General features: G+C 32.8%; 1 protein-coding gene across 1 annotated transcript in view; it reads left to right on the top strand.

Annotated features, from left to right (window-relative positions):
- THSD7B (thrombospondin type 1 domain containing 7B) overlaps positions 1-21,534 on the top strand; it is a 797,596-nt gene that overhangs the window by 273,782 nt on the left and 502,280 nt on the right. Inside the window, exon 3 of the mRNA XM_033111445.1 lies at positions 404-1,214. Coding sequence (XP_032967336.1) covers positions 404-1,214 — 811 coding nt within the window. The remainder of the gene's footprint in view (positions 1-403; positions 1,215-21,534) is intronic.

Genomic DNA, 21,534 nt, shown 5'->3' with positions numbered 1-21,534 from the left:
ATATCGAGTTAGATATATAGAGTTTGGAACATAATAATTACAATGATTCCAATCATTTATTAAGTGTGTATTGTCTACTTGGCACCATATTATATCATTGATCCTCAGAAATGCTCTGTAAGTCAGTGCTTTTATTCTCTTCTCCCTTATGTAGTTAAAGAAACTAAGGCTTAGAAAGTTGAAGTAGTTCATCCAAGTTCACATTGCTGGTAAGAGATAGAATGGAATTTCAACAAAGGAAAATTGATGGAGAGTCCATATTCTTAACCAGTAAATTGTATTGTCCACCAAAATTCATAATTTCACACCGGCTGTCTTGGGAAGTGTGCTGGTTGAGCCATTTTTGTGTGGATGGCCTAAAGGAATCTTTGAGTAATCGACACCCTTGTTTTTCTGCCTGTAGGTCCCTGGGGAAGGTGTACAGGAGATTGTGGGCCAGGAGGAATCCAGACTCGTGCACTGTGGTGTTTCCACTCTGAAGGGTGGACAAGTCACCTGTCTAACTGTGATGAGAACAACAGACCTCCAAAGGAAAGAAATTGCTTCCGTGTCTGTGACTGGCACAGCGACCTCTTCCGGTGGGAGGTTTCTGACTGGCATCACTGTGTGCTTGTTCCTTCCACCCTAGACCAAGCCAAGCTTCGGACTGCAGATTGCGTAACAGCTCAGCATGGACTGCAGCACCGGACTGTGCGCTGCATTCAGAAGTTGAACAGAACCATAGTTGTAAATGAAATATGCGAACACTTTGCCCCTCAGCCCCGCACAGAACAAGCTTGCCTCATTCCTTGCCCCCGGCATTGTGTTGTATCTGAGTTCTCACAATGGTCCAAGTGTAGCAAGGGATGTGGGAAGCAATTGCAGCACAGAACTCGTGTGGCCATTGCTCCCCCTCTTTATGGAGGTTCACAATGTCCCAATCTGACTGAGTCAAGAGCCTGTGATGCTCCCATTTCCTGTCCGCTTGGAGAACAGGAATATACTTTTAGCCTTAAAGTTGGACCATGGAGTAAATGTAGACTGCCTCATCTTAAGGAAATTAACCTAAGTGGAAGAACTGTTCTGGATTTTAGCTCTGATTCGAAGGAGCGAGTCACCTTTAGACATCAAAGTTACAAGCCACATCACCATTCCAAGCCCTGGGACATAGAGATAGGTTATCAAACCCGGCAGGTTTGGTGTACAAGAAGTGACGGAAAACATGCTATGTTAAGGTAGGAGGCCTTCCGTGTTTGTGTCTTTGATTCACATGAATATTGTACAGTATTTTATAAGGTTTATTTATGGTTTTCTACAAAGGGTTTTCCCTTTGTAATGAGGTTTGGGATTTGGGTTGTTAGCAGTTTCATTTGAGAAGTTTTCAATTTCAGTTATAAAAATTTCTAAGTATAGACCAGGCAATGCTCTGAATTCTAGCACAATTAGTAGTGCAACTATATAGGACAAGTCACATATTTCCACATTTATCAAATAACAACCAGTAAAAACAAAATGTCTATTGTTACTATAATAATGAAAGACAATTTTATTATAATGATAAATATTCAAGTTCACTCTCAAATTTGTAATATAAATCATGTAAATATAGTTTTCCATAATGTTTATGTTTTTTAAACTTCCTTTGTTTTTGTTTGATTAGTTTTATTTTCATGATTAAGAAGGTTCTTTTACATGTGAGATGTAGATTTTTTTATAGTAGCAATAATATCAGTAAGTTAATCCAAATCATTTTTCTTTGGCATTGATTTGATAAAACTATTAACTTGTACAGCAATAATTAGAATTACAAACCCATAGAGTGAATAAACTAAAACTTTTAAAAGCAGTAGTTTAGGTTTCATGATTATTTATAATTGGTTTATTTTAAAATGTAGTATGAAACATCATGATGTAAGCTCAGAGAAGTATGTTGAAAGTAATGTTTGTTTAATTTTCTCCCAGAAGGTCTTAAATGGAAGCACTGATATATTGCCAAATTTCTTCCAATTGAAGAACATGTTGTTCAATAGTACTTAAATTACTAAACAATGAAACACTCATCTTTAGAATTAATCATTATCATTGGTTACTCTTTTCTTGGGATCCACAGCTGGCTGGGAGAGGCTCAAAAGATTACACCTGCTATTTAAGAACAGAGTAATATGATGAGGTTTTTTTTGTTTTTTTTTTTTTCATTTGACTTCACAAATGAACATATTTTATCTGTGATGCTTTATTCTGATTTATGCCATATACAATTGGCAAGTCCACCGAAGAGTGATTTTCCGCTTTTTATTGCCTGCCTTTGGGAAGCCCACAAGAATAGTAGATAATTTGGGTGATTATTGTTTGAATATGTATGTGGGATTTTGTAAAAATCTATTTTCTTAATATTCCACATTGGATTATTACATAGAATGTTTTCATGTTTGGTTTTCTAGTTTTTACCATGTTCTATTTTTTTTAATTAGTAGACTTTATTTTTTAGAGTGGTTTTATATTTACAGAAAAATTGAGCAGAAAATAGAGTTTCCATGTATCTTCCCATCACTTCCCCTCCACACATACATAGTTTCACACACGTCTTTCATAAGAGTAATACATTTGTTACAATGCATGAGCCAATATCAATACATTACTATAGCCCATAGTGCATTAGATTTCACTTTTTATGTTGTACATTCTATGTATTTGGACAAATGTATAATGGTATGTATCCACCATTAGTGTATCATGTAGAATAGTTTCACTGCCTTAAAAATCTCCTGTATTCCACCTATCAATTTTAACTATTGCTCTCCTCAAACCCCTGCTTACCAATTATCTCTTACTATTTTGCCTATTCCAGAATGTCATATAGTTGGAATAATGCAGTGTATAACCTTTTCTGATTGGCTTTGTTTACTTAGTAATATACATTTCAGTTTCCTCCATGTTTATTCATGGCTTGATAGCTCAGTTCTTTTTTGTTTTAAGTGTGCTTTTCCAGGACTGACCAGCACCAAGTCAAGTAGTTGTTTCAATCTACTTGTGGAGGGTGCAGCTCACAGTGGCCCACGCAGCGATTGAACCGGCAACCTTGTTGTTAAGAACACCGTACTCTAACCAACTGAGCTAACTGGCTGCCCTAATAGCACAGTTCTTTTTATCACTGAATAATATTCCATTGTATGGATGTACTGCAGTATTTATCCATTCACCTACTGAAAGACATCTTGGTTGCTTCCAAGTTTTGGCTATTGTATAATCAAGCTGCTATAAATATTCATGTGCAACTTTTTTATGTGGACATGTTTTCAGCTCATTGGAGAAAATACCAATGGGCACAATTCCTGGATATTATGGTAAACATACATTTAATTGTGTAAGAAATTGTCAAACTGTATTCCAAAATTACGATATTATTTTTCATTCCCAGCAGCAATGAATGAGAGTTCTGACTGCTTCACATCCTGGCCAGATTTGGTGTTCTCAGTGTTTGGGGTTTTAGACATTATAATAGGTGTGTAGTGGTATCTTGTATTAATTTGCAATTCCTTAATGATGTATGATCAGCATTTTTTCAAATCCTTATTTGCCATATGTATATCTCCCTTGGTGAGGTGTCTGCTTAGATCTTTTTACCTATTTATTGAGTTGTTTTTTTCTTATTGTTCAGTTTTGAGACATTTTTTTGTATATTTTGGATACCAGTCCTCTATCAGATATGCATATGTGTCTTGAAAATATCTTCTTCCAGTTTGCTGTGATCTGTTTTTTCATTCTCTTAACAATATATTTCACGGAGAAGAAGGATTTATTTTCTTCTTTTCTTTTTTTGTTTTTAGTACTGTGTTGACTGTTCTGGGTCTTTTGTCTTTCTATATAAACTTCAGACTCATTTATTCCATATCCAGAAAAAAATTTTTGTAATGTATAGATCAATTTTGGAAGAATTAACGTCTTGATAAATTTAATCTTCCTACTTATGTACATGGAAGATCTCTCCATTTATTTAAATTTTCTTTGATTTGTTTCATCATTTTTGTACTTTTCTCATATAGATCATGTACATATTTTGTTAGATTGATAATTAAGTATTTCACATATTTTTGGTGTTAATGTAAATATATTGTGTTTCTAATTTTAAATCCTAAGTTTTTATTGCTGGTATTCAAGAAAGCAATTGAGTTTTGTGTAATCTTTTTATAATTGCTTATTTGTTGTAGGAGGCTTTTGTTGTTGTTATTGTTGGTTTGTTGATTCTTTAGCATTATGTAATCAAGTACATCATTTGCAAACAAAGACAGTTTTGTTTCCTCCTTTCCAATCTGTAGTCCTTTTATTTCCTTTTCTTGTCTTATTGAATTGTCTAGGACTTCCACTGTGATATAATATAGGAGTGGTGAGAAGGGTCATCCTTGCCTTGTTCTTGATCTTAGCAGGAAAGCATCTTGTTTCTCTCCAGATATTACCTGTAAGGTTTTTTTGTTTGTTTGTTTGTTTGTTTTGTAGATGTTCTTCATCCATTTGAAGGAATTCCCCTCTATTTCTAGTTTGCTGATAATTTTTATCATGCATAGGTGTTAGTTTTTGTGAAGTGCTTTTTTTGCATGTACAGATAGGATTATATGATTTTTCTTCTTTAGTCTGTTGGTATGGTAGATTGCATTAATTGGCTTTCAAATGTTGAACCAGCTTTGCATACCTGGATGGAATAAGTCAGACTTGCTTATGATGTATTTTTCTTTTTTAAGTATTGTTGGATATTATTTGCTAATATTTTATTGATAATTTTTGCATGTTCATGAGAGATATCAGTCTCAGTTTTCCTTTATTATAATATCTTTGTCTAGTTTAGATATTAGGGTAATACTAGCTTCATAGAATGAATTGAGAAGTATATCTACCACTTTGATTTTCTGAAAGAAATTGTATAGAGAATTGATGCATTTCTTTTCCTTGAATATTTGGTAGGATTCCACAGTGAACCCATCTGGTCCTGGTGCTTCATTTTTTGACAAGTTATTAATTGTTGATTGAATTTCTTTAATAAATACAGACCTGTTCAGATCATAGATTTCTCCTTATGTGAGTTTTAGCAGATTGTGTCTTTTAAGGAATTGGTTCATTCACCTAAGTTATCAAATGTATGGACATAGACTTATTTAGAATGTTCTGTTATTATGCTTTTAATGTTAGTGGGACCATTAGTGATGACCCCTCTTTCATTACTGATATTAGTACTTTGTATCTTCTCTCTTTTTTTCCTTAGTTAACCTATACAGAGGTTTATCAACTTTTCAAAGAACCAGCTTTTGATATCAGTTATTTTTTCTATTTATTTTCTGTTTCCAATATTATAGATTTCAGCTTTAATTTTCATTATTTTTTTATTCTGCTTACTTTGGATTTAATTTGCTCTTCTTTTTATAGTTTTCTAAGGTGTAAGGTTAGGTTATTGATTTTAGATACTTATTTTTTTTTTACTATGTGAATTCAGTGCCACAAATTTCCCTCTGGCAATTGCTTTCATCGCATTCTATAAATTTTAATTTTGGTTTAGTTCAAAATATTGTTTAATTTCTCTTGAGATTTTTCCTGTGGCCCATATATATTTAAAAGTGTGTTGTTTAGACTCCAAGTATTTGGGGGTTTGCTAGCCATCTTTCTGTTATTGACTTATAGTTTAATTCCATTGTGTCCTAAGAGCATACATTGTATGATTTCTATTCTTTTAGATTGTTAAGTGGTGTTTCGTGGCCCAGAAATGTGATCTGTCTTAGTGAATGTTCTGTGTAAGCTTGAGAAGAATGTGTATTTTGCTATTGTCAGATGAAGTATTCTATCAATGTCAATTATATATACTTGATTAATGGTGCTGTTTAGTTCAACTATGTCCTTACTGTTTTTCTGCCTGTTGGATCTGTCCAGTAGTAAGAGAGGGGTGCTGAAGTCTCCAGCTATAAGAGTAGATTTATCTATTCTTCTTTGCAGTCCTACCAGTTATTAGACACATACATATCAAGGATTGCTGTATTTTTTTTGAGAACTGACCATTTATTGTTATGTAATGCCTCTCTTTATCCCTGATAATTTTGTTTGCTCTTAAATCTGCTTTGTCTGAAATTAATATAACTACTCCAGCTTTCTTTTGATTACTGTTATCATGGTATATCTTTCTCTATTTGTGTCTTTATAGTTAGTGTTTCTTGTAGATAACATAAAGTTGGATCTTGTTTACTTATCCACACTGACAGTCTCAGTTCCTTAATTGATCTATTTATGTGATTAGCATTTAAAATGATTATTGATATAATTGGATTTTAATATCTATGACATTTATTATTATTCTCTATTTATTACCTTGTTTCACTTATTGACTTCTATTTTTTTATCTTTTTTATTTCAATTGAACATTCTATATAATGTCATTTTGACTCCTCTTTTAGCATATCAATTATACTATTTTAAAACTTTTTTCAGTGGTTGCCTTAGATTTTGTAATGTAAATTTACAACTAATCCAAGTCTATTGTCAAATAACACTCTACGACTTTGCGTATATTAGGTTGGTGCAAAAGTAATTGTGGTTTAAAAAGTTAAAAATAGTTGCAAAAACCGCAATAACTTTTGCACCAACCTAATAGTCCAAGTAGCTTATAGCAGAGTATTTCCAGTCCCTAGTTCCCATCCCTTATAATATTGTTGATATTAATTTCACTTATCCGAAACCTATAATTACTAAATACATTGTTATTATAATTTTGAACAAATTATTATCTATTGGATCAATTATGAAAAAATAAAATATTTTATTTTACCTTCTTTATTTCTTTTCCAGCAGTACTTTTGTATTTATGTAGATCCAAGTTTCTGACACACACACACACACACACACACACACACACACACACATAATTTTCTTCTCTCTGAAGAATTTCTTTTAACATGTCTTACATTGTATGTTTACTGGTGACAAATTCCCTCAATATTTGCTTGAGAAAGTCTTTATTTCTCCACTTTTATTTTATTTTTCTAAATTTTTATTACATTCATTGGGGTGACATTGATCAGTAAAATTATATAGGTTTAAAGTGTTCAATTCTATAACACATCATCTATATATTGCATTGTGTGTTCACCACCCAAAGTCAATTCTCCTTCCATCACCATATATTTGATCCCCTTTAGCCACTTCTACTACCCCTCTCCCCCTTACCCTCTGCTAAGCACTAAACTATTGTCTGTGTCTATGAGATTTTATTTGTTTATTTGTTTTGTTCGTTTGTTGCTTTCATTTTCATATCCCACATAAGTGAAATCATTTGGTTCTTGACTTTTTCTTTCTGACTTATTTTGCTTAGCATGATAATCTCAGGATTCATCCATGTTGTCAGAAATGACAGTAATTCAATATTTCATCTTTTCTTATGACTGAGTAATAGTCCATTGTATGTATGTACCACATCTTCTTTATCTAATCATCTATGGAAGGCTACTTCAGTTGTTTCCATGCCTTGGCCACCATGAATATTGCTGCAATGAACATAGGGGTACATATGTTTTCACAGATAAATGTTTTCATTTTGGGTGGCTAGATACCCAGAAGAGGGATTGGTAGGTTGTATGGTAATTCTATTCTTAATTTTTTGAGGAAACTCCATACTGTTTTCTATCCACTTTTAAAATATATTTATATTTTTAATTTTAAAAAATTTTAAAAGATAACTTCACTGGAATTTCAGTTGGGTTTTTCCCCCTAAACACTTCTTTCTATTTGCTTAAATGGTTTCTGAAAAGAAATCTGTTGTAATTCTTTCTCCTTTATACATAAGGTGTTGTTTCACCCCTTACTCTTCTGCCCATCTTCTTTTAAGGTTTTCTTTTTCTCTGATTTCTCACAGTTTGAATATGATATGCCTAGGTGTAGATTTACATTTTGAAATTTATCCTGTCCTTGGTGTTCCCTGAGCTTTCTTGATCTGTGGTTTGGTTGTCTGTCATTCATTTTGGAAAAATCTCACTCATAATTACTTCAATCATTCCTTCTGTTCCTTTCTCTTTTTCATTTTCTTTTGATATTCCCGTTACCCGGAGGCTATACCATTTGTAATTGTCCTATAATGCTTGGATATTCTGTTATGTCTTTATGTCCTTTTTATTTTTTCAATCTTTACATTTCAGTTTGGGAAGTTTCTATTGACAATTTTTCAAGCTCAGTGATTCTTACTTTGCCTCTTTCTAGTCTATCAAAGAGCTAATCAAAGGGCATTCTTCATTTTGGTTTCAGTGGTTTTGATTTCTATTATTTCCTTTTGATTCTTTTATAGAACTTCCATTTTGCTACTCATGAGACCCATCTTTGGTTGCAGATTGTCTACTTTTTTTACATCAGAGACTTCAACATATTAATCATAGTTGTTTTACATTCCCAGTGTGATAATACCACAATTTCTGCTATATCTTACTCTGAATTTGAGTCTTGCTCTGTCTGTTCAAATTATGTGTTTTGTCTTTTTGTAAGATGTGTTCTTTTGTTAAAAGCCAGACATGATATATTGGGTAAAAGTAACTGAGATAAATAAGTTTTTTAGTGTGAGTTTTGTATGTATCTGGCTAGGGAGTAGGCTGTGTTTGCCGTAGCTCTAGGTTAAAGACTAAAATATTAAATATTCCTCTGGTGTCCTTTATTTTTTTTCCCCCCTTTCTTTCTTTTGCTTTTTTCCCTTCCTTCTTTATTGTCTTTGGATTTCCTTAGAGAATTCTTTTTCAACAAAGTCTGGGACATGTGGTTCTTTCTCTTTTAATTCCCTCTTATTATGCAGAGGTCTTCTTGATAACATGCTAAGTTTTGAGAAGTATTTTATAGTACTCTGATTAGGTCTTAATCTTTTATTGAACCTGTGCCCCTGGGATATGGCCTTCAGGTATACTTCTCAGTCCTTCCTCTCCACTTAAGTAATACCTGAAGGCTAGGGAAGTCTGGGTATTCTCCTTCCCTCAAGTCAGTTAGGCTATGGTAAAATCCCGGTTGGTTAGGTTTTGGTAAAATAGTTTGAGGGTAGGCTTTTTCAAGAAGAATTTTCTGGGTATATTTTAAAATGGTTCATTTACCATTTTGCCCTGCTGGAAGCATGAGGAGAGTTTTCGCTTCAGTGTGAGAACGTGGTAGGACTTCTGGAGGTGATACTCATCAAAATGTGGGACCTCTACTAGGATTAGCCACCCCTCCTCGCCCCAGGGTTTTTAACTAAAAAGCTTGTCTACACTGAACCTCCAGCAATTTGTCAATCACGGTTTAAGTTTTCCTATTCTCGTACTAGTTCCAGTGGCAGTTTCTTCTCCTGGGCTTCTCCTCCAATTGTTTGTCATTCTCTGACTCCGTCTATTGTCTCTCCAATTTTGAGGACAGCCATCTGCCCCATGATTACAATTTTCTAAGAAATCAAAGGAAAGTTGTTGATTTTTCTATTGGTTCAGCCTTTTTTAATTTTTTCTGTAAGGAAAGAAGTAATGCCTTCCTAGCTGCTTAGATGCAAAATGGAAACCAGAAGTCACCGTGTTTTGCTTTGAGTTCTAGGCAGCACATTGAACCCAAACAACTAATTTTTTTTTTTGACATTATGTCATGAAATCTATACTGTTCATTTCACTTAGTCATCGAAGCTTTATGAAATTACTCACATACTCTCAGGAAATGATGTTACTATGAAAATATGGTATTCAGTGGGGACATTTCTATTTTTCTGCCTTCCTCTGCAATAAACAGAAACATTACCCTTCACAGCTGTGAGGTCGTGGTGTTGCCACAGTTGTCTCATTTCACTCCAACCCAATGAACTAGGTGGGCATAGTCCACAAAGAGTTTTGCTAACAAGGGTCAAATCCATCTCTGAAAAGTACACATTTTTCTTTTTGTGGATCTAATGCATTTAAGAAAACACTGTTCTTTTTGTGTCTGTTGACTTCTAAGATGAACTTTAAGTTTCCTTTAATTATTGAAAATTGTCCTAAAGCTTAGATTCCTTTTACTCTGTACTTATATCTACCTTTAGTTCACTTTTCTTTCAGTGGACTTTGTTGAGACTGTAGGAACAAGTAGCATTTTGTTTTCTCTGTTTTGATTGTGACAATGGCTGGTTTTCATATAATTTAGACTAGAAGGACCTTCTCTTTACTTCTGTAATACAAGCCCCTGCCTGTGCCTTGCTGGAAAGTCACCTTATCAACCTAGGAAACCACAGATGTTTAATTAATGGCCCTTACTAGCTCTCCCATTGATTAGTGTGACTTTTGATAATCATCTCAAGGAATTTTCCCTTCACAGTTCGATTTACAATGTGGTAAGCAGTTGTATTACACTGAGTGCCTCTCTGATTTGCCTATTGGGTTTAAAGATATTTGTTTTTAATTGTCTCGTTACATTTTTTCTCTTTTATTTTGACAAGAGTTTCTCTGAGAATCCATTATTACATTTTAAAATAGCTGTCCTAAAGCTTGTTCATTCTTTCTCACATATCAGTGATACTGTTATTGAATTTTTATAATACCTTAATGAAATGAAGTTGTCTTCCACTTTTTCTAGGATGAGTTCATGAACTTAATTGCAGACCTCATGTATTCAGTTGTTTTTTTCACCCTTTTTTGTTTGTCCTTGAAGTGCCTTTTTAAAAAAGTAAATTTATTGGGGTGACAATGGTTAGTAAAATTACATAGGATTCAAGTGTACAATTCTGTAATACATCATGTATATATCACATTGTGTTTTCACCACACACTTATTTTTTGTTTTTAAAGTAGAAGTAGACCTGAGTTATGAAATCTGAGCTGTGGACTAGGTAGTCTGTTTACAAGTAGGTAAGTGATTCATATTTATTTGGGTGAATACAATTCAGATGAATGGATTTTACTTTTAATATAGAGGAACATTTGATGTGGGCAATCTTTTAAGAGCTGTGAACATTTGGTACTACATGTGAAACATACCTTGAATTCTCAGGCAACTATAGTGATTTCTCCTAAGAGGAGTTTTTGAAGGATAATAAATTTTAAGACTATAAAATAAACATCATTACTAAAGCTCAAATATTATTCTTATATTGTTTGTTTGTTTTTTATCTCTACCACAAAAGTAGATTTGGAAAGAAATTTTCTATTCCTATCCCTCCCAAAATATAAACAAATGCAGACCCCAAACAAAAAAATTCTTTTCATAATTTAGTTTTTGAAAGGGAATATTTTGTTGCTTCTCTTATATTGGTAGTGGGAATTCTTTGCCCTCTCTTTTTTTTCAGTTTTCTCTGAAAAAAAGTTTTAGATTTTATTTTCCTCTTCTCATCTTTATTGATTTATTTAAAAAGCAACAAACATATTGAACATTAGCATGTTTCCAGAAGTCAAAAGGATACATAAAGTTAGATTCAGAGAAGTGTTAACTCTCTCCTAAATATCTTCATTTTGGTCTTCTATCCCCTGTAGATAGTGAACATTATTTGTTTTCCAGTTTATTTATCTGTGTTTATTTATATTTTCTCATTTTTACTTTTCTCTTACACAAAGGGTTGTACTCTATATAATCTCATTTGCATTATTTTTCACTTATTATTTCCTGGAAATTGATCTTTATCGGTTATTCAAGATCTTTCTCTTCTTTTTTTGTACAGCTGCCCAGTACTTCATTGAATATGTATACTACAGCTTATTTGAACAAATTCATATGCTTGAACATATAGGTAGTTTATAATATTTTACAATTACAAATAATTCCTCAGTGAATAACCTCTTGCTTATATATTTTGATGTTGTTGCATGTGTATCTTCAGGATAAATACTTGAAGTGTGATTGCTGGGTAAATGATAATACATACCAATTTTGTTAAATATTGCCAAATTCTCCTTCATGGGAGTGATGCCATCTTGCATTCCCATCAAAAAATGTACAAAGAGTATTCTGTCAAGCTTTTGAATTTTTTGCCAACCTGGAATGTGAGAAATATTATCCTAATAGAGTTTTAATTTCCATTTCTCTTATACATGTGAATTTGAACATTTATCCATATATTTAAGGGACATATTTATAGATCATTTTGTGAATTGTCTGTTTAACTTGTTTGCCTGTATTTCTTTAGGAAGTTTTGTCTTTTCTCTCATTTTCATATCTTTGTAGTTAGGGTTATTAACCTTGTATCTGTCATATATGTTCTCATCTTGTCTCTTAGTTGGCAATTTGTGTTTTGACTTTGCTTGTGGGGAGTTTTTTTAATGCAAAAATTGTCTTACAATTCCTTTATAGTCACGTATATTATTCTATCTATCTATCTATCTATCTATCTATCTATCTATCTATCTATCTATCTATCATTTAGAATTTTAGTCATATTATAAGGCCTTTCCCACACCCAGTTTAAATGTATCTACAGTTTCTCCTAGTGTGCATAATTTTATTTTTTACATTTGAATCTTTGCTCAGTTTGTGCTGTATTCTTGTATATGGTGATTGTACATATGTCACATTTTCTTTAGCCATTTCTCAGTGGACACTTAAGTTGTTTTCATGTCTTGGCTGTTATAAGTAATGCTACAATGAACATGGATGTGAAAATATACTTTTAAATTAGTGCTTTTATTTTCTTTGTATAAGTACCCAGAAGTGGAATTGCTGTATCATAAGGTAATTCTATTTTTAACTTTTTGAGGAACCCCCATACTGTTTCAATAGTGGCTGCACCATTTTACATTCCCACCAACATTGCATGAGGGTTCCCTTTTCTCCACATCCTTGCCAACACTTGTTATTTGTTGTCTTTTTGATCATAGCCATTCTAACAAGTGTGAGGTGGTATCTCAACGTGTTTTTGATTTGTATTTCCCAGATGATTAATGATATTAAGCACCTTTCCATGTACCTCCTGGCCATCCGTATATCTTCTTTGGAAAAATGTCTGTTCAGATACACTGTCAATTTTTTAATCGGATTGCTTTTATTTTTGCTATTGAGTTACATGAGTTCTTTTTATATTTTGGATATTAACCCCTTATTGAATATATGCTTTGAAAATATTTTTTCCCATTCGGTAGATTGCCTTTTCATTTTGTTGATGATTTCCTTTGTTGTGCATAGGCTTTTTACTTTGATGTAGTCCCATTTGCTTATTTTTACATTTGTTGCCTTTGCTTTTGGTGTCACTTCCAAAAAAAATCATTGCCAAAATGGAGGCCAAGGAGCTTACTGCCTGTGTTTTCATCTAGAGGTTTCATAGTTTAAAGTCTTACTTTCAAACCTTTAATCCATTTTGAGTTGATTTATGTGTACAGTATAAGATAGTGATCCAGTTTCATTCTTTTGCATGTGGCTATCCAGTTTTCCCACCACCATTCACTGAAGAGACTGTCCTTTTCCCATTGTATATTCTTGGCTCTTTTATTGTAAATAAATGGACTATATGTCTACAGATTTATTTCTGGGCTCTCTATTCTGTTTCTTTAATCCATGTGTATGTTTTTATGTCAGTACCATACAGTTTTAATTACTATAGCTTTGTAGTATAGTTTGAAATCATGGAGTCTGATGACTCCAGCTTTGTTTTTCTTTCTTAAGATTGCTTTGGCTACTTGGGGTCTCTTGTGGTTCCCTACATATGTTATGATTATTTGTTCTATTTCTGTGAAAATTGTCACTGGAATTTTGATAGGGTTTGCGTTGAATTTGTAGAATATTTTGGGTAGTATGTAATTAGTTTATCTTTATTCATATTGACATACATGCTTAGGGTTATCAGTTTTCCTCTGATCACTGCTTTAAATAGATCCCATAGATTCTGAACATGTAGTATTTTTATTATCATCATTTTATTTCAAAAATTCTATAAATTCTTTTCGTATTTCCCCTTTTACCCGAGATTTGTTTGATGCAAGATAGTTTAATTTCCAGATAAGGACTTTTGTTTTTGTTGTTGTTGTTGTTTTATTTTTAATTTTAGTTTTATTGCACTGTAAGCAGAGATTATAGTTTATAATAGTTCTACTTTATAGAACCTATGGATGATTTCTTTGTGTTATAATCTGTAACCAATCTTTATGAATATTCTTTGCTCACTTAAGAAAAAACGTATGTTTTCCATTGTACGTTTCTAACTTTATCTATTACTATATGTTTCATCATTTTAAAACGACCTCCACTTATTACCATATTCTTATTCTACTTTCCCATTTTTTCTCTCCCTTATCCTTTTATCCATTAGGTGAATTATTTCTACTTCTCAGAACATGTAATGTTTATATGTTATTCTTCTACCCATGACCTCATCCTCATTGTAGTCTTAGCTTTACAGTTAATATATATAAAATACTTAAGTTAGGTCCTTTTGCCAAATCTTTCCAAATTGTCTTTGGTTGGGTAAAACTCAAATTTCAGTAGGTTCCTCTGGAAAAATCACAATATATAGTATTTCCTGAATTTGGCAGATTGAAAACTATTTAAATAACAGCTTAGCAGGGTATGACATTCTTGGTTCACTTTTTCTCTTCACTTTTATTGAATATTTCTACTCCACTGCAGCTTTGATTGGTATGTTGTTTTTGACAAGTCTGTTGCCAGTTAATTTTTTTGGTCTTTGAAAGGTATTTCATCTTTGTGTCTGAAAACCTGATTATTTTTCTTTATCTTTAAAGACTATTAGTTTTACTAGAATGTGTCTTGCAGTTGATTATTCTGGGTCAGATTTCTGTGGTATTGGGTGAGTCCTTTCAATGTATTTATTTGGATCTTTCATTTTTGGAAAAAAATTTTGAGGATAACATTGTAAACATTATTTTGGTCCAGTGTATTCATTTCCCCCCACACCACCCCTAGGACATCTAATATATGTATGGTGGACCTCCCTGCCTATTTTCCACTTCATCTACTATCTCTGGCCCATTTTACCTCGTTATCTCATTTTATTTCTCCTTATTTTTTTCCCTTACTTTCCTTCAGTGCCCTATATTATATTTTATTTGAATTTTTTCTTTTCTGGGCATCATGTAATTTGGTATTTATTTTTGAAGTGATTTTTTTTCCTTCTCTTTTCTTTCTGAGTCCAATCCTCATTTTATTTGTTCCCTTTTCCCCCATTGTGGCCTTAGTTTTTGTATTTGAGATTCAATGTAGATTTTTAAAAAATATATCTCCAAATGTTTATGTGAGGATTTTTATTGCAGTTTTGTGTGTTCTAATACAATATTTTTCTGCTTTGTTCCTGGTTGTTTGGAGGAGACTTCTTACCAGCAGAAAATCTTTTACATTTTCTGAGTTTTCATTGTAGTTTTGAATAGATGTAGTCTGTTTTATTTCTGTTTCTATTTATTTCTTGAACAGTTCCTATTTCAAGAATATCCTTTTCTGTCAGTTCTGCCCTCTTTTGTGAGATTTCATTTGTAGATGTTGCTAGTAGTGGTGGTGAGGAAAGATTGGTGTGCTTTGTTTCACCTTTGTTTCTGCAGGGTCCTGAATTTCCCCTCACTATTTCCTTCTTTCCATTTGTTGCCTCCTTTCTAAGGACTACCAGCCATTCTTTCTATATAAGAGTGTCCTTCAGAGGAATAGTTGTCCAAAACTTCCCTTTCCAGCCCTGCACACGTTCAACCTCTTCCCTGTATTTGTGCTGTGAGCTACCAACTTATGACCTGCATTCAATATTTTGAAGTTATTGGTGAGCTTTCTTGTTCTAGAAAAGATTTGTCTATATTTCATCTAAGTCTTTTACTTCTTTTTAGTCTTTTTTTATGGCATCTCTTACATACTCAGTAAGTTGCATCTGTAGGTGGTCAGTGGTTAATCTGATAGAATTGTTTTCAGCTTACATGTGATTTGAAGGTGTGTGTGTGTGTGTGTGTGTGTGTGTGTGTGTGTGTGCGCGCGCCTGCCTGTATCTGTGTATATGTTCTCTGTCTCCAGTAGTAGTGGTGAACACAAAGGTAGTTAATGTGTTTCATTTGCTCTTCTTGTTGATAGTTTTTGGAGGTAGTAGTGGTAGGACAAATTCAGGGTGTAGCAGCTGCCATTGTTTTCCAAACCTGGAAGTCAAGATAGGCTTTTTTCTTTACAATGTAACATTCAGGTCTTATAAATTTGAGCCTGTAATAAGAACTCTCACATGGATGAACTGTAAACAGAATTTTGGCCTAAAAGACAGAGGAATTTAATTTCAATTTTGGCCATTCTACATGTATTTCCTGTGAGCCCATCAGAAAACCACATTACTTTTTTTAGTACATATCAGTTTACCTCTCTGTAAAATGAGGGTAGTGGCTAAGACCTTAAGGTGGTTGTTGATATTGCTTTCATCTCTAACCATTTACACACACACATTTACAAATATGTAGCTACATATCATTCTTAGTACTTTAAGAAGTTTGGAGAAGATAAAAAATCCATTTTATTCTGAGACTTGCAGTGCATTTTAAATCTGTGCTGAACATGTTTTCTAGTAACAGGAAATAATCACAATACTAAAAACATTTCATTTTGATATAATATCACTCTCAAGAATATTCCTTCTCAAGGATTTACTACCTCAGTATATCTGTGTGCTTATCTCATACCTATAGAATAATCTCTCTGTCCCACAGAAGCAACTGAACAGCATATTTAAAATATAATTTCATGTTGCTATTTTAGCTTTAGTGCGTGATTTTAAGATTATTAACTCTTTAAAAAGTTTAAAATGGTATAAATCAAAGTAAGAAATTAAGAGTCATTTTAATAGCTCAGTTTTATGTTATTGAGAATTAGAAAGAAAAAAGTTATATATCTCAAGCAGTGCCCCCCCCTTAGGTATAAATTCTAATCTAACATAAACATTATTTTTGTCACACAAGACATAAAATTAGCTCAGATTAATATGTCTAATCAAGGAGGTTAGAGAGAAAAGGAAACTCTTAATCTTCTAGCTAAAATTTCACAGGAATCCTTAATATTTTCTTTTAGTAATTTTAAGTTATTTCTTATGTTTTCGAAATTGTCTTCCAGACAATGTTTAAAAAACTCTACTTATTCAAATATCTTTACCTGCTGAATCTTATATTGCAGTAGGCAGCTCACTTTTTAGTCTAGTCTCTAAAGCAGCCAGATAGTTCACATAAACCTTGGTATGTGCATTTTTTTTTTCTTTTTCGGGTTATTACTCTCATATTTTTAAAAAAGCTATTCCTATTTGTTTAACTGGTGGCAGAAAAATGCTACCTGTTTGGAATCAAAATTATTAAAAAACACACATATATTTTATCTAATTTCTCAAACCTATTCTTTTTAAGCCTATCTCAGTTCTGGTTCATTTCTCTTCATTTCTCCATTCACGTTTTATTCCCTGGTGTTATTTTCATGATTTCATCTTGCAATCATTCTCTAAATTACAATTTGTAAGCTCCAGAAGCAACTGTTCACTTGTTATTATGCTATAATTTGTGTAAATTGCTACCATATGGATAGCAGTGTTTTTGCTAATAATTGGAATAACTGTGCTTTCAGATGGCCCACTGTTTTCTTAAGGTTTCTAAAGCACTTTTTTAGTTAGTTGCACTTTCACTTCTATAAAAATAGCTCTTTAACCTGTAAAACCTATATTGGAAGTATGAAATTCTATAAACAAATATTACCTGATTAAAAATAAGATTAATAGAAATGAAAATACTTTCACAATTCAATACTTTATTCATACATTCTTAATTAATTTTGGCTAGTTTTTTTTTTTTTTTTTTTTTTTTTTCGTTATCTGAAGGATACAGTTAGCACTTTAGGAATATGTTAATTTATGGAGTAGATTATTATGTGAGTTTAGCAAATATTTTGTTTTTCAAACCTCATTCTAATCCATAAGAGCAAAGGATCACTAAAGTGAAAAAAAAAAAAAGTTGCAATTAATATTATTAAAGACTTGAAGTAAAATATTTAATTCATGAAATAAAAACAATATATTAAAAAGGAGTGAGTAGGAAATAAGAAAGAAATCTGAGACATTAAAAACTTGAATACTAAATTAATAAAAAGTTATAAATTAACAAAAAGTTTAAAGATAATGTTGAGAAAATCTCTTTGAAAGAAAACAAAACAAAAACAAAACAAACGCCGAACATAGAAAAAAACTATCAGACTTCTGTAGGTTAAACAAGAAAGATAAATGTATGCAATGTTGGTGTTTCCAAAATAGAAGGTCCTATAACACACTGTACATGAAAAAATCTATTTCAAATTAATTGATGATCTAAATATGAAATCAGAAATTTAAAAAGTTTTCTAGAAGAAAAAATATGGGAGCATAACTTTATGGCATTGGGATAGTGTAAAAATCTTAAATGTGGCATACAAAGCACAAACTATAAAGGGAAAGACTGAACAACAACAACAAAATATGTACCACTGTAAACAAAATTAAAAATAAAATTGTAGGAAAAGATATTTGTAACATAAACAAACAACAGGTTATTATATAGAATGTATCTAGGTGTCTATATATTTATCATCATATATAAATTCTTCTTAGCTTCAATAAGGAAAAGAGTAGTCCAATAGAAAAAATTGATATATTAGTTTCCCATTGATTTTTGTGATATGACTAAACAAAGAGGTTTAAAAGAATACAAATGTATTATTTTATAGTTCTGGAGGTCACTGGCCTAAAAGTTAAGAAATCTTGAAATGGGGATGTTTTGTGTTTTATTTTCCCCTGGAGATTCCTTGCATTTTCCAATTTCTAGCGGCTTCCTGCCACATTGGTTCATGGCTTTACATTATTCCAACCTGTGATCCTGTTATCACATGTGCTTTTGTGTGTATGGCCCTTTTGCCTCTTTCTTATAGGGACCTTTGTAATTACATTGTTCCAGGATAATCTCTGTTTTTTAAAATCCTTGACAATCACATCTGCAAATCTTTTTTGGCATGTAAGGTAACATATTCCCAGCTCCAGGGATTAAGATGTGGACGTCTTTGGGGGGCCATTAGTCAGGCAACCATAATGGCCCAACAGTAGGAAGGGTCAACTCATATAATAGGAAATTGGAATAGTTGCTAAAGATGTGAGAAGAATATAAAGCTCAGTGGTAATCTGAAAAACCAAATGTACTGTCTCAACATTTCGGAAAAACTAAGTCTCAAGTCTGATAATACCAAGAGTTTTGAACATGAAGGAAAGGAGAAATTTGACAATATCTAGTACATTTGATTACATGGATATTGTCCAACTCCAGGCAAAAATACTAGAGAAAATCTTTTACACATGTGTAACAAGTAAGCACATGTGAATAGAGTTTCAATACATAATCCTGTGGAATTCCAAGAAATTAAGCACTGCCAAATAGTGCACTAATGGGAGAATGAATAAATATACATTAGAATATGAGCACTAATAAAAATGAATGACCAATATCTGCATTTATCAACATGGATATATCTAAAAGTCATAATATTAAGTGAGAAAAATAATTTAAGCAAAAGTTTTAAAAACATGCAAGACAATGGATGCTACATGCTATTTATGAATATATGCATATTCAGTTAAAATATAAAAATGTGGTGGAGAATACCTAATACAAATCAATTTCAGGACAGTGGCTGTGTCTGGGGATGAGATGGACTGTGACTGAAAAAGAATACAGGGGATTTCTCCAAAATTTGTAATTTTTTATTAATGAAATCTGAAGGAAATATTGGCCTTTGCTAATAAAAAAATAGGAGTAATTATTTTATTATTTTTTTTTCAGAATATTTGAGACGTTTGATATTAAAGTGGTAACTGAGGTGTTAATAAAGTGAGGATATGTTTCTGGTGATTTTTATTTTATAGGAGTCCTTAATTTGTCCTTAATTTGTAAGTAAAGATTTCTTTACGTTTCCAGAAGTAAGAATTACTAATTTTTAGTTTTAAAGATTTCCTTTACAGTTCAATACTTGTGAAACCATTCATAAATGACAACATACTCTGTAAATGTCAAGGAGGTATAATCACCATATCATCTTGTTTTTAAAGAGACAGATCATCAGTATATGTTTGTTTTATTAAAAAGGCACATCACCTTCTCTGAAAGGATGTATTCCCATTTCTGGGTGTAGACAAGAATCTTTGTTATGGGCTTTAGTTTACAAGATGATTTTACTTACACTAAAAGTCACCACAGCTCTGGGGGGTGAGCGGATCACATTTTTTTTTTTTTCTTTTCTTTTTTCCTGCAGCAATGAAACTAAACAGCCAGGATACTAAGATCATGCTAATGTATTGTGATGCAAAATCCAGGACACAGACCTTCTGATTTACCATTTAATATCCCAATATTCCTGTAAAATGAAATCTCACTGATCAAATTAGACCAGGGCCCTGTGATTTATGGTTGTTATTATTTTTTTTAAACCAATGATGCAGGTTAGTGACAATAACATTAAAAATAAGTAAATATGTAATCAATGGAACACATCCCCTTTCTAATCCCAAGAATTAGGAGCCCTTTTCAAAAACACAAGAACCCTTGATTAATCACTGCAAATACTTCATGCAAATACTTGTACTGTTAGAGCCTTATTATCCATTCTACTGGTCTAATAGGGAAAGTCAGTTCAGGCAAGATAAGCAACAGAGAATGAAAGCTGCTAAATGGGAAGAAACAAACCACCATTTCAAATGTAGACAGAGAACTGCATAGTATGGGACCTTCTTTATGAAAGAAAGAAGGAAGTCCATCTTGGAAATTGTAACTCTTTTGTTACATACGCAAATTGAAAAACTTTATAAAATTTCTGTATTAGCTTGTTAGGGCTGCTTTAACAAAATACCACAGATTGGAGGATTAAACAACAGAAATCACTTTTCTCTGTTCTGGAGGCTGGAGAGTCGGAGATCAGGTGTGTCAGCAGGAGTGGTTTCTCCCTGCCCTCTTTTCTTGACTTGTAGGTAGTTATCTACTCTCTGTGTCTTCACGTGGTCTTCCCTCTGTGTGTCTATGTCCTAATCTCTTCTTCTGAGGACACCAGTCATATTGCATTAGGACCCACTCTGGTGACCTCCTTTTAACTGAATTACCTCTTTAAAGACTATCTTCAAATACAGACACTTTCGGAGGTACTGGGGGCTAGGACTTCAACATATGAATTTGGGAGCACACAAGTCAGCCAATAACAAGTTTCTGAAAGTCAAAACCTAGAAACTCCTTGTTGATGAACAATTTCCCGTTGTTGTACTACAACAGACGGAGGTGTCCCTGTCCCCCTACCGCCACATGGCACAGTGATAGTACATTCTACGTCAGGCAGGACACTTTCAAGGGAGATTCTTCTAGTGTCTTGCCCCCAAGTCCCAGAATGTCACACTGAAGTTAGTAATGGTAATAAAGTACACATTGCCTTTTCATTTTGAAGGGAATGACATGATCTGAATAGACCAAAAATAAAATATTGGACCAAGAGTGTATCTCAAATCATTGTGAGTTTTGAAAGCCATGCTAACTCTCCATAGCTTCACAAAGGATATTAATATGGAAACCTCACTGTAGTTTACTCACAAATATGGCCAAGTATGAGCATATTTTATTCTCCCTGCATACCTCCTTC

This window comes from Rhinolophus ferrumequinum, chromosome 8 (genome assembly GCF_004115265.2).
Source record: "Rhinolophus ferrumequinum isolate MPI-CBG mRhiFer1 chromosome 8, mRhiFer1_v1.p, whole genome shotgun sequence".
Lineage (NCBI taxonomy): Eukaryota > Metazoa > Chordata > Mammalia > Chiroptera > Rhinolophidae > Rhinolophus > Rhinolophus ferrumequinum.
Note: the sequence above shows the minus strand (reverse complement) of the source record. Positions and strands in the feature narration are given on the sequence as shown.